General features: G+C 53.4%; 1 protein-coding gene across 1 annotated transcript in view; it reads left to right on the top strand.

The window, feature by feature from the left end:
* Positions 1-12,707, top strand: part of CCDC12 (coiled-coil domain containing 12) — a 37,516-nt gene extending 24,809 nt beyond the window's left edge. The window contains exons 3-7 of the mRNA XM_016202784.2: positions 6,281-6,360; positions 7,824-7,885; positions 8,127-8,161; positions 9,241-9,317; positions 9,414-12,707. Coding sequence (XP_016058270.1) covers positions 6,281-6,360; positions 7,824-7,885; positions 8,127-8,161; positions 9,241-9,317; positions 9,414-9,496 — 337 coding nt within the window. The 3' untranslated portion in view covers positions 9,497-12,707. The remainder of the gene's footprint in view (positions 1-6,280; positions 6,361-7,823; positions 7,886-8,126; positions 8,162-9,240; positions 9,318-9,413) is intronic.
* The last annotated feature ends 1,456 nt before the right edge of the window (positions 12,708-14,163 follow it).

The raw sequence follows: 14,163 nt of genomic DNA on the forward strand, positions 1-14,163 counted from the left end.
TTCACGTATAGTATTGATCTTATTTTGCCAAATCCTGCCATCTGGTTGAGTCGACCTAAGTTGCCTGAAGAGAACTCTCTCCCCCTGTGGTTGCAGGTGCATGAGGGCTGGGACCTCCCCAGAGATTCAGAAGCTATTCTGCATCGGAAATGCCTGGGACACAGTTTTGGAAGCTGTGTGGGGGGCAGGAAGGGGCTCTTTGGTGGGTCTTCATGAGCTGGGGGAACCTTCATGTCTGTTAGCACATTGTGCCCAGTGCTGAGCTCGGGCCACAGGGCAGCAGTGGAGCTCTGCTTGGGGCCAGACTTGCTGTCTGCATGGACAGGTGGCCTTGGTGGCCTTTGCCCTGAGCCATTTCCTTCAGGCACAGGGCCTGTGTGGGCACCTGCTCATTTCGGGGTGGATCTTGGTGCCCTGAGAAAGCCAACCTGTGTGGGCTGTTTGTTGAGGGGGTGCAGCGGGAGGGGAAGGATGCTCACCCAGGAGCAGACCTTCCTAATGCCATGGCCTCGTATCACCTTCACCAGTGTAAGTGGAACCCTCCCCAAGCACAGGCCCCTCATCTCTGCCCTATTCAGAAGCTCATCTCCAAGGAGCTGGGGCCTTTTCAAGTTCACAGGGGTGTGCGTGTATGCACCTGACTTGGCAGTTTACCAAGTGTGTTCACACCATCCTTAGGCAAGTCACGTTGGCTCCGTGAGCCCCCTCACTTGAGGATCTTCAGCTGAAAGATGGGTAAAGGCAAACTTACTTCCCTACTAGGGAATGGAGCAAATGCACAGCTGTTTACCTGGCTGGTGCTGAGGCATGGGCAGAAAGAAGAAACTTTGGGGCCCTCCTGAGAGACAGAGCTGAAGGGCTCCAGATGCACCTGGAAAAGGTGAAATTAACTTCTATATATGGCCTGTGCTAACTTTGCAAATAAGGCGGCAGTTGGGAGAACAGCAAGGTGGTTGGATGAGAGTAGAAATAAGCATATGTAACCAAGAAATTAGTGGTTAAGACCCCTTTGCAGAGCTTCCCTTACGTGGTACAATATAGCACCCTCAGCAAATAAATGGTTTCATTTAACAGATTCAGTTGTTGGCCCAGTTAACACTGCGGGGCCAGTGCAGTTCCTCAGTTTGTGACTGAGGAAATGGGACTCCAGCAGGATTGGAGGCAGGCACCCTAGGACCTCACCCCTCAGCAGCCATGCTGGGCAGTCGCCCACCTTCCTCTCTGCCCATCTGCCCAAGGAGACCTCAGAATCTTGGCTGTTCAGGCTCCCTTTGCCTTTCCTTATAAATTGTAGAATTGGCTCAATATCTATAAAAAAGCTTGCTAGAATTTTGATTGGAATTGCATGGATTCTCTAGATCAAAAAAAAATTTTAAGTTTTTATTGCTCTCTTTAGGATAAACCCTGCCCCGTCCTCATACAACCAAATCCTCATCGGGTGGGAGTCAGCCCCGTCCAGGTCCTTCAGCCCAGGCTCCATTCTGTGGGAAGGAAAGACATGTTCCCACCCCCAGAAGGGCCCCTGCTTCTCCTCTGAGCCAGATCTTCCCTCTTGTGGCTTATTCTGCAGGGGTGTCCATGACTTACCTCTAACTCAGCCTCTCTGAGTGCCTCAAATAAGGTGTGATCTGGCGCCCTGGAAAGCTGGCTATAGGGAGGGGCATTTGTGCCAGCTGCTTTGTTTTTTTTTCCCCTCAGTCACTTCCTCCTGATGGCAGTTCTGCCCATATGTGCTGTGGAGGCGTGTCTAGGTAGGGTTTGTGGTTGAGGGTCATGGTCACCCTGCCAGGTGGGAGGAGAGGGAAGGCATTGCACACTCCGCCGGGCACTGGCCAGGGGAGCGTGTCTTGTTAAAGTGCCTGAACAAGCCCCAAACCCTCAACCCCCACAACTGCTGCCTCCCTCTGGCTTTGGATCAAGTCTACCCTCAGCTGGAGCAGTCACCGTTCAGGGACAGTGCTTCACCCTGGGGTGGCTGTCCTGCCCTGCAGGAGAAAGTGGTACTAGCCTGCTTCCTTCAGGATGGAAAACTGGTTCTCCCACTCCATGTGGAGAGGGGTTCCACCCCAGCTAAGGCCCAGCCCAGACCTGGCCTGGTGCCCAAACCCTTTAGGCTGGCAAATGCCAGGCCTTCCCTCCTCTGTGGGTTGGGTCCCCAGAATGGTGCCTGAAGCAGGGTGTGCTCGCAGATCCGTGACATCAGCTTGATTCGGCAAATGTTGCCCCACTCTAGTGGTAACAGCCAGAGCAGCTACCACTCCCACCCCCTGCTCCAGGACGGGGTGCTCAGCAGGGGCAGTGGGGCTGGACCGTGGCTCCAGGATTTATGCTGAGGCAGCAGCACTGACACCTGCTGTCACCCTGTTTTTCCTGATCCTGTAGCTCAGGAATAGGCCCCAGAATGTGGGCGAATGAATCAAGAGAGAACTGGTTTCAGGAAGGTGCGTCATGGAAAGCAGTGGGAAGCAGACTCCCCGTGTGACCCGGCGGGCACTTCCCTCTGTGTGGGCAGGGTGGGAAATCGGCTGGGTCCTTTCTGTCTAGAAACAAGTCTTGATCTTCCGTCATGACCTTCAGTGCTGCCAGAGCCCTTCTCATTAAGTCCTACTCCTTGTTCTGGGGGGGGTGTGGTCCATGAGGTGAGGAAACCACAGTTCATGCTGGTAATGTGTCTGAGATCTCCCAACATAAGGGAGTGGAGGCCCCTGGGACCCCTCCGCTCCCCTCGACCCTGTTGATGTATAGACCCTCCAGTTCCATCATGTCCCAAATGGGGAAATGGGGTCATTCCTGCCCTCTGCCTGCAAGCTCCCCAGGCAGGCGGGCAGGTCCCACTCCTCTCCACCACCCTCACTCTCAGTGCTGCCCCTGAGGTGCTCTTGCCTTTGTCCCACATGCCCTCTCTACTGGGGCTGCAGGGGCAGGCAGCAGGGAGGCTTTGTGGTGAAAAGAGGAAGGCCTCTCTTTGGCAGCCTGCTGCAGGGGTGGCCTGGTGAGGTCAGGCACCATCCACCTGCCGGAGTGGTTAGTGTGATAGGTTGGGCCCCAGGAAGGAGGGCGCAGCAGACTGCAGGTTCCTTTCCCCCCACCATCTGGGCCCCAGGCAGCCAGTGTGGCCAGCCCTGTGTCATTTTCTTGGCCCTTTGGGATTCAGCTTAACTGCTTTACCCTCTCCTTTTCTAAAATTTGAATTGATAAATTTTAGGTTTTTCAATTGTAGAAAATTTAGAAAACACAGACTAATGGGTATGTGTCTTACTGTTTTATAACCGCTTTCACATACCATGTCGTGACCGTCTTTTGATCAATATACTTTTATGAAATTCTCATCGGCTACTTAATATTTCTTTGAGATCACTACCATAATTTATTTTCAGCCCTTAATTTTGGGCATATCAGCTGTTTCTAGTTCTCTAAGTGAGCATTAGCTATGCATTTTCAGGCAGGATTGGTTTTAGAGACCCTGGGTTGGGCCCTACAGAGTCTTGGGTGGGCAGTGGGAGGCCGCTGGGTTCTTTAAAAGTTTCATTTGCTGTTCAGCCTTCTGTCAAGTGTTCTAAATTAAAATAATGAACAATCACCAAACAAAAACATCCCTCCATAGCCCATCTGTCTCCAGTGTCCGTGTTCCATCCCGATCTTGTACCGTACCTAATAATTTTTCCCCCCTCATAGCCAGGTGTTGTGATTGCACGTCCCAGGCTCTCCTGTGTCCGCTGGGTCTTGGCCATACTACTCTTGGGTGGTCTGCCCCGTGGCTGTTAAAATTATACCACCAGAAGCATTTTTATATGGAACTCTTTGGTTTTTGTTTGTCCTTATTTTGTTACTATTTCTATGAAAGGCAGCGACCTTAGAAGTAAGTAGCCTTGGAGTTTGAACATTTTAATGCGTCTTTAAGGAAAGGACGAGGCCAGGCTCTGGAGGGTCCCATTTGGAACTGTTGCCTCACCTGTTTTCATGGGCCTCTTGGGTCTAGCCTCTGGCAGCACCAAACAAGGCCTCGTTATTTACGTGGGAGCATAGGGGCGTTTCCATGTGCGAGCCTAAAGCAAACGACTTACGGGGGGAAGGGTCCTAGAAGCGCCCCTGTGTTTACTCTGGATGTTCCAACTGAAAGAAAGCCCTCTGTGCTGAGTTGCTGATGTCTGCAGCCAGAGCTGGTCTCCAGCAGCCTGCAGGCCTATTCTGGGCTTGACCTCTCCAGATCTGTGACTGTGAGGAGATCTCACACCAACTCTTCATCTGACCTGTGAGGCCACACGGGACTGCCCCATTCTGGCCTCTCCCCAGCAGGGGTGTGTGTGTGTGCAGCATAGACTTTCTCTGAGACCCTCTGGTAGTGAAGGGGTTGGACCAGATAATCTGGAAGCTTCCTTTCACTTTGGCATTCTAGAGCTCTGTTCCTGGGCTTCACATTTTACAGAGAACATCACTCTCTCCTCCCCCTTCTGGTGTGAAAAACACCCCTTAGGGTGATTTCCCCAGAATCTGCGGGCCAGCCAGCCTGGGGCCATGCCACTGGCCTTGAGGAAGACTCATACCTGTTTGGGCACTTGACAGGTCTCCCCAGATGGGGGGAGGAAGCGGAGGAGGAAATGAAAAGGGCTGTTCCCCATTTTAAGGAGACTCAGTAGGATGTGAACTGGCATCTCCTGGTCGCTTTGCCACGAAGACAACGAAAGTTACTTTGGAGTTCGCCTCCCTGACCCAGCCACATTTCTGCTCTCTTTGCATTTCCTGGGCACAACTTCTGTACTTTCTGCATTGTCTTTCCAAACCTTAAGACTCCCAGAGAGCCCCAGGCTACCCTAAAGCTGTTTCCCCAGTACCCTCTCTGAATTATCGGATCCAGCCAGAGGCAAGTATGTGCCTAGCTATGCAGCTTTCCAGTTGCTTCTGGAGTCCCCTTGTCCCCCTGCTCTGTACCCCTGCTGAGTCCCTCCCTCAGGCCAGCTGTTCTGCTGAAGCCCGGGGCAGGTGATGGGCGAGGGTTCTTGCTCTGAGTCCTGCGTACAGTTCCCACCCAACTCTTCACACATTTCTCACAGAGCCCAGTTTGAGAGTGACAGCTTTTTTCCCACTAATCCCTGCAGTTTGCTTCCCACACCCAGTTTCTCTTCTGCTTTTCTCCCCACCCTGTTGTGAAGGGAAGTCAGTGCATGGGTCACACCCACTGCAACCTGACATGACACTCACCTGAGGCCTGGGGCAGGCACGAGGGGCAGGGGCCCAGGGAGGGTGTCCCTGCTCCTTAGAGTGGGCAGCAGGCTTCCTCCACAGCCATACTGGCACTGCCCCCTGGGCACAGAGGTTCAGCCTAGCCCTGGGGCTGGTGCCTCGGGCCCTGGCAGGGAAGGCAAGGCAGATGGTGCTGGTGAATAGGGGACTGAATTTGATACTAGGAATTCCCCAGGTCCAGACCGCTGCCACTTGCCAGCTGTGTGGTCAAAGGCACCTGCGCCTCACCTCTGGAAAGGCCTGTCTGCCAGAGCTAGGGAGGCAGCAGCACTTCGGTGGCCTGGCCCACAGAGGGTTTGGTAGGTGAGACTGTGGGAGCCCTGCTGTTGGGAAAATGTCCCGTCCTGGAGGCCCAGGACTTCTGAGGGGCAGCAGTCCCCGAAAAGGCTCAGGGAAGCAGTGGAAGGACGAGGACCCACACTGCAGCCTCACCTGGCTGGCAGGTGGGGGCCACCTCTGCCTCCCCCAGGGCATGGATGGTCTGACCCAGTAGCGCTCTCCTTACTAAGAAGTAGCCCCAGGAGCCCTCTGCCCTGCTATGGAGTATCTGGGGCCCCTCCTCCTATGGGCAAGCCTCTGTATGGGTGTAGAACTGTTGAGCTGCCGAGCCAGGGGGCCCCCAGTGAGTGCAGCCAGTTCTGCCAGAGACTCAGCTAAGAGGACAGACACTGTGGGCACTGGCAGTCCTAGTGTGTGATTCTGGTCCCCCTTCACAGAGGTCTTAGGGTCTGTCCTGGTGATGTTTTAAAGACCCTTTTGCAGGGATAGGGTTGTGCAGCTCTCGTGGCTGCCCATGTGGACTGTGGCTTTCTCAGCCTTGCCAGCCACTCCCAGCACACACAGACCCTTGCCACCAGTAGTTGAGGGACTTGTACCAGTGGCCGCTGGGCACGAAGGCTCTGAGGAGGAGGCCGGGCTTGGGGAACCATGGGTGACAATTAGCTTCGTCTTCAGGAGTAACTCAACCAGGAGCTTTGCTGTGTGACTTCATAAAAACAGGGTGGTGTCTCTGACCCTCTCTCTATCTCTGCTCTCTCAGGGAACTCAGGCTGCGGAACTACGTTCCCGAGGATGAGGACCTGAAGAGGAGGAGGGTGCCCCAGGCCAAACCAGTGGCTGGTAGGTGGGCTGATTCGCCACATGTCTGCTCCGGGGCACTGTCAGCTGCCTTTGCCTTGGAAGGTGTCACCCTCTCTTATAGAACAGTTGGCAGTGCCAGGGCTGGAAGTTGGATGTCTAGGACCCTCCATCAGCATCTCATGGCAGGTGCACAGTGGATAGTGTTGGGTGACCGCAGAGAAGCAGTCAGGGCTCTGTCCTGCTCACACCCGACTGGGCGGCCTCTCAGGGGCCTTGGAGGGAAGAGGTCACATCTCAGAGGAACCCTCAGGGCTGAGAAGTGGAAAGTGGCCCCAGGACCCTTGAAGGGTCAGAGTGAGAGACCCTGACGAGAGGCCAATCATTTAGGTGCTAAGAGAGCATTGGGTAGGCAGATGCCCTCCAGGGTCAAGGTGCAACAGCACCAGGGCACCGAGGGTGGGGAGACTGGTCCTTGTGGGTGGGTGAGGGCCTGCCAGCCCAGGGGCTACAGTCTCCCCAGGTGCCGCAGCAGCACAGTAACCAGGAGCATCTGGCCAGCAGTGGCCTGTCCGTAGCCACCCGCGCGGGGAGTTGCTGGGCCCCTTATCATGCAGGTCCCTGGCTCTTTTTACTCTTTGTTTTTGTTATCAATTCTGTGAGTAATAAGTAAGCAAATACAATTACCTTGTAAAACAGTAAAGTGTTGCCCATTTGGCCACACCCCAGTCTGCTTCCTCATCTCCTTTGCCTCTAAAATCCCCATGTGTCCCAGGTGTTTTGGGCCCCGCTGTGGTGGGTCCAGTGGCACCGTGGGGGAGGGCAGTAAGGCAGGACGGAGGAGAGGAATGGGGAGCTGATCCCATGCCTCGGGGTCAGCGTCTGTGACTGGAAGGGGTGAGGCAGGGCAGGGGGGCCGTGAGGGAACATGGGGCACCGCGACGGGGGCTGGAGGACGCCTGTGGGGCCCAGTTTTGGTGTTAGTGCTCCCAGCATCTGTACCCACAGGGTAGGGCCCTCCTGGTCACACTGCCTGGAGGCCCATGGTGCCGTCAGCAGCTGAGTGTACTTCCAGTGGCTGTGCACCTCCAGTGGCTGTCCCCTGGTCTTGGAGCACACCTCTAAGTGAGATGGGAAGAAAGCTACCTATGCCTGGCCAATCCACAACACAGGGGACATCCTCAGAGCCCAGGAGCCCCTGGGGATTCTGGGAGGAGCCAGTCCTCCAGGCCCTGCACAGAACCATTCTTTGGATGTATCCAGGCACCTCTCTTGTCTCACACCTGGGGACAGGGAGTCTGGGCTCTGTCTACTCCAGCGGGCTGCCTGCTGGTGGCCCTCCTTTGCTCTGGGATTGCTTTCATCCTGGGAAACTCTGCCCTTCCTTCTGAGCTGCCTGTGCTGGGGGCCAAGGGGAGAGGTGGGGACAAGAGGGTGTATAGTGTCACCACCCGGAGTGTCAAAGCCTCTGCCACAGGCCTCCATTGTTGTCTTGCGCCCTCTAGTGGAAGAGAAGGTGAAGGAGCAGCTGGAGGCCGCCAAGCCAGAGCCTGTCATCGAGGAAGTTGTGAGTCTGGGGCTGGGGCAGCTGGTGGCTGGTTCTGGCTCCTTCTGTGGGTTCTTTTCTCCTGCACCTGCTCTCCCTTCCCCTCCTTTCCCGTCCCTTCTCTTTACCCTGCCCACCTCTGCTTCCCCTCACCCCTTTCTCCCTCCTTTTCTTTCTCCCATTTTTCTACCTCTGCCCCATTTCCCTACTTCCTTTGGGGCTGGGCCCCTCTGGTCCTGACATGTGTCTCCTCCCTTCCCAGGACCTGGCCAACCTCGCACCCCGGAAGCCTGATTGGTGAGTGTCGCGGGGGGAGGGCTAGTGCACACCGAGTGGGGCAGGCGCTCTCGGTGCCGGGCAGCAGCCGCAGCCAGGCCTTTCCACCCACACAGTGGGGAGACAGACAGCAGACGTGTGGCAACGCAAATCAGTCCTGTCCGAAGTCAGTGCTAAGGACAGAAACAGAGTGAGAGGGAAGTGACAGGGTGATACCTGGAGGGTGGGAAGGGCTCAGGTAGAGCGGGAGCAGCAGTCCCCTCAAGAAGGGGGAGGACCTGCCCCACCTCAGAGAGCCCCTTTGAGCAAAGCTGACCTTTGCTTTCAGGGAGCTGCAGGGTAGAGGAAAGATGGTGGGAAGGGCAGGCGTAGGTTTCTGTCCCAGTTCTGCCACCAACTAGCCTGGTCCCCTTTGGCCTCAGTTCCCTCTTTGAAATGAACACCCTCAGCCTTCCCCGGTGCCCCTGTGACTGGCTGAGAAAGGGGGTGAGAGAGGGTGGCCTGGGCCTTACCTTGCGCCAGAGGTATGGCCCCATGCCTCTTGTCTAAGTCTGTGTCAGGCACAACACCAGAGGAGAGTGTTCGAATTTGATGAAACAAAAGCATGGGGCCTTTGTCCTAGGAAACCCAGGCCAGGGAGACGGGGCTGTGTGTGCACTGGAAGCTCCTAGGGGTGGAGTGAGCAGTGGCTGCAGGAGGAGGGAGAGGGGCATCCTGGCCTGTTCCCAGGACAGTCTCTGCGGACAACTGAGTATGATTCCTGATGCTCACAGTGGGCTGGGCAGGCCACTCCCTGACAGCAACCGAGGGGCCAGGCCACGAGGGGTCCCCTGAGAAACTACCCACCTTTGCACACTGGTCCCAGTCCCCTGTGTTGGTGGGTCTGCGGGCTGGCCCCTGCCTCCCCGGGCCTGGGAAGGATGGCTGATGCTGGGTTTGGGATGCAGGAGGGAGAGGGGCATCCTGGCCTGTTCCCAGGACAGTCTCTGCGGACAACTGAGTATGATTCCTGATGCCTGAGGGGCTGTAGGCAAGGTGGGCCTCGAGGCCACACTGGGCCAGCTTTCAGCCTCAGGCTTCCCTCCACCTCCCTGCTGTAGGGACCTCAAAAGAGACGTAGCCAAGAAGCTGGAGAAACTAGAAAAGCGGACCCAGAGGGCCATCGCCGAGCTGATCCGTAAGTACAGGGCCTGACAAGGTGGGGTCCCTGTCCTATGGGTGGCAACCCAAGCACAGGGCCCCTCTCTACCATTCTTGTCTGCCGTCCATCCAGGTGAGAGGCTGAAAGGCCAGGAGGACAGCCTGGCCTCTGCAGTGGATGCCAGCACCGGACAAGAGGCCTGCGACTCCGACTGAGGCATGCCCTGTCCCCTCACCCACCTGTCAGGCCTGCCCTGTGGGAGGGTGGTCTTGGACAGGGTCAGGTCTGAGCTTGCCACCACTTCTGGGTTGCCCTCCGAGCAGTCACCCCCTGCCCCATCAGTCTTAGCCTTGCGATGTAGGGTGAGGTCAGCTCCTTGTCTCCCAAGTGGTCTCCGCTACCCTGGGTTCTGTGAGCCCAGACAGAGCCAGCAGCAGTTCTGTGAGCCTGCTGTGTCTGTACACATGTAGGTATGTATGTACGTATGTATATATTGTGGATTTTTTTTTTTAATTCTGGAAATAGAAACAAGCAGATCCCTGTGTGTGGCAGAAATCTACCAAATATTTTCTGGGTCCTTGGGGTGCTATGGGGTTTGGGTCTCAAGACAGGGTGTCTGGAGAGGTGATCTTAATATGAATAAGCCCTGAGTTGGGCTGAGCAGGTTGAGGCTGACCTTCTGGGCTCAGTCTTTGGTCAGCGGTGGTTGTCTCAGAACCCTTGAGTGACAGACGGGCCTTGCAGTATTCCATGGGACAGCCAGGAGAGGCCCCCACCCTGATCTGTGGAACCCCTCACGGCGTGAGAGAGAAGGAAGAGACTGGCCCACGGAGGGGTGAGCTTGGCCGCATTGCCGCCGTTATTGAAGTTGCGGTTCCGTGAGAGGGGGAGTAGAATGAGCACCGGGAAGGCAGCCAGCAGCCCCTGCCACAGGGGGCAGGAGGAAGTGGTGAGCAAAGAAACCAGGGGACATCGCAGAAATCAACAGTTAACCTCTAGCGAGACAAAGATTAAAAAAAAAGACAGAAATTAATATAAATATTGGGAACGAAATAAGGTGATCACTACAGTCTCCCCAGACACCAACAGGACAGTAAAGGGGTATTGTGAGTAACTCCCCACATGAATTTGACAAGTGGATGAAATGAACCAGTTCCTTGAAAAGCACAAATTACCACAAGTTACCCAAGACGAAATAGATTACTTTGCATAGCTCTATAAAAGATAATGAATTCACAATTTAAAAATCCCTAAAAAAGAAATCTCCAAGCCCAGGTGGTTTTACTGGAGAATTAATATACAGAGTTAATGCAATTCCTGTCAAAATCCCAATAAGATCTTTAGGCATAGACAGAATTATTCTAAATTGTAGCAGGACAGGCAGAAGAACTAGACTAGCTTAAACAGGTTTTACTAGAAGAATGAAGCATGAGGAACCATTAACCATCCCCAGACAGTATGAAGCCACAGTGATCAAGATGGCAGTGCTGGTGGAAAGACAGGCACATAGATCAGTGGAAGTCAGCTGCCCACTCACTTTTGACAAAGGTATAATGTGAGCTCAGTGGAGGAAGCACAGTCTTCAGCAAATGGTGCTGGAGTGATTGGGCAGCCACAGGCCAGAAAAGGAACCTCAGTCAGACCTTACACAAAAATTAAAGTTGCTCATAGGTTTAAATGTAAAATGTAAAACTATAACAACTTTCAGGAGAAAACCTTCAGGACCCAGAGCTTGGGAAAGAATTCTTAAGACATGAGACCAGAAGCACAATCCATAAAAAATAAATTGGGAAATTTGACTTAACTGAAACAAAGAGCTTTTGCTCCTACAGTCTTAAGAGAATGAAAAGAAAAGCTACAGACAGAAAATATTTGCAAACGGCATATCTGCTAAAAGGCTCCTAACTAGAACATAATGAATTATCAAAACTCAACAGTAAAAAAGAAAGGAAATCCAATCAGAAAATGGGCAAAAGACATGAAGAGACATTTTACCAAAGAGGATATAAATTGCAAACACGTGAAAGATACTCAGCATTACTAGCCTTTAGGGAAATGCAAATGAAAACCATGATGAGCTGTCATTAGACACCTATTAGAACAGCTTAAATTACAAATTATGATAAATGCTGGCAAGGATGCAGAGAGCTGAAAATCTCACATTGTTGGTGGGACTATAAACACTAGGTGCTCTGGGAACTAGTTTGGCAGTTTCTTAAGAAACTAAATGTATACTTAACATATAACTCAGCAACCATACTCCTGGCATTTATTCCAGAGAAATAAACTCCAAACGGACATAGCAGATATAAAAATGATGTCCACAAAGGTTCATAGCGATTTGATTTGTAATCGCCAAAAGCTAGGGGGGAAATGCCACATGCATTATTGCTTAATGCTGGGTAATTTGAGTTTGTTCAGGATATATCAGCTTAAAAAAATGAACGCAGAGTAATGGAGGTTGCCAAGTCATCATCAGACCCAGATCTGGGTCTTAGTGTAATTTCCCTTCCTTCAGTTTGCAATGAAAATATTACCAAAAAATGGGTGAAATGAGGACAGTAAGAAATTTCTGATGTGCGCCATGCACTCTACGAGGGCATTCCTTCACCTGATTCTGTACTCGGGAGTAATGGATCGGAAAAGTATGTTTTATTCTGTGAAAAAACAAACCCACAGCCCTGGCTGGGTGGCTCCGTTGGTTGTAGCTCCGTCCCATACACGGAAAGGGTTTGGGTTGTATCCCCAGGCAGAGTGTGAACAGGAGGCAGTCGATCAATGTTTCTCTCTCACATCGGTATCTCTCTCTTCCTCCCCCCCAAATCAATTTTTAAAAATCCCTGGTTGGGTATTAAAAACCCAACAAAATACAAAATGCTCATCAGTAGGTGACTATTTAAACTGTGGTGCATCCATACCATGGAATACTACTCAGCAGTGAAAAGGCACAAGCTGTTGATAAAAGAAATGGCTTGGATAGAGTGAAGAACATACCCATATATATGAAAAGATCACATCTCATGATTTCCTATCTAACATTCTTGAAGTGACAAAATCAGACAGGGAACAGATTGGTGGCTGCCAAGGGTTAGGAATGGTGGGGGCTGGTATGACTATAAAGGGATATCTTGGAGGAGATCTTTGTGGTGATGGAATAGCTTCCGATCGCAGTGGTGATTGCATGAGTCCACATGGGATCAAGTGGAATGGACCAAGCACAGGTCATTTCCAGTTTAATTGTACCTACTGTAGTTAGGGAAGACGTAACTCCTGTCCGGGGAAACCGGGCAAATGGTACACAGGACTGCTCTGTACTCTCTTTAACTTCCTATGAATCCATATTTCAAAATAAAAAGTTTAAAAATATTTTCAGTGAGCAAAGAAAACAGTAAAACATGTTAATAAATTGAGTAAATATTTCTTTAAGTATGCTTTCTGTGTTTAAAAAGATACAATAAGCTTTCTGGAGTCTTGTGGAAGGTGGGATGGGGGTGGTTCAGAGTTGGTCACAATGAGTTTTGGCTTTGGTTAGAGGGACAGGTGGGGGACTCCCTGACTCCAGCACCTCTTTGTCATGGGGCTGAGGAAATGGGCCAGGGAGTGGCGATGCCCAGCTTTGTGGATGGGGCCCATGTGCCCAGTGATATCCAGCTTACCAGGCAGTTCTGCAGGACAGCCCTGATGGACCTTCTAACACGCCAGTTCCCTCCTATTTGAAATCCTCAAAGACGTCTGGCTTCTGGGTCATCTCAGGAGAAGTGTCAGGCTTGGAGTGTTCTGCAGCAGTAGGGATGCCACAGTGAGGAATGGCTGGCTTGGGGTCAGAGAGGCACAGCCCGTAGTCACAAGGGAAAGATTCTGCCCAGCCCAGCGGGCTGCAGAGGAGGCATGTGAGGGTGACCAGCTTGGGCAAACCTACTCCCCTGGGCTCTGCCGTCCACCCTTGAGTGCCAGGCATCTTCCTAGCCAAGTCCTCTGTTGGGGTTCCATGCTGCTGCTCGCCACCTCCCAGGCTCCACTGTGAGATGCCCACACACTTCCCTCCAAGCGGTTCTGAGCCATGTCCAGGGCCTGCCTAGGCCCTGCCCACCCCTGCAGGATCTGGGTGTCTGGGCATTAATTGGCCCTGTATCCTCAGTGCCTATGTTCTGGGCACTGTCCGGGGGGCTGAGATGCAGCTGGGGCTCTGCCTATGATGTCCTGCCCTCCAGGCTCTTATCTTCCAGGTGGTCTCAGGATCTGTGCTGGGAGGCAAGGCCCTCAGGCCAGTCTGAAGACCTCACTTGCCCCAGAACCATCTGGACAGTGAGTGGTGGGAATCTGAGGCCCTAAGGGCACGGTGAGTGCACCCAGCCTGAGCCCGCATGGAGAATCTCCTTGCGGCCTGTATTTCCCCGCTGTCCTCAAATGGCCACTGGGGGGCAGCAGGAGACATGACGGGGGCCCTGCAGCGGAGTGGGTCAGCACAGCCTGCCTTTCCCACAGCTGACGTGAGTAACCAGAAAAAGCACCTCTGTCTTTCCCACGGGGCCTGTGCCATTTAAGTGACTGATACCAGAGAGGATCCTGAGAGAGGGGCTCAGTCAACCCAGAAGCCAGCACAGGGTGGGGACCGTGTCCTGGGGACAGCAGAATCACCCCCAGCCCCACCCCATGCTGGCTTTCCTCAGGTTCCAGGCACCAGGCACTTTAGGGGGTGTGGGCTCCAGATGGAGTGTCTAAGTGCCCTCCCAACCCTGGGGACAGCACCAGCCCTGTCAGGTCACAGGCAGCCTCATTGCTCCGTGGGCACATATGGGAGGTTGGACAGAATAACCTGAGCTGTGGACCTGTAGTAGCCTGGCTGGGAAAGGGGCCACCTGAGGGGGTCTGGTCCCCTCAG

Source organism: Miniopterus natalensis, chromosome 15, assembly GCF_054644295.1.
Source record: "Miniopterus natalensis isolate mMinNat1 chromosome 15, mMinNat1.hap1, whole genome shotgun sequence".
Taxonomy (NCBI): Eukaryota; Metazoa; Chordata; class Mammalia; order Chiroptera; family Miniopteridae; genus Miniopterus; species Miniopterus natalensis.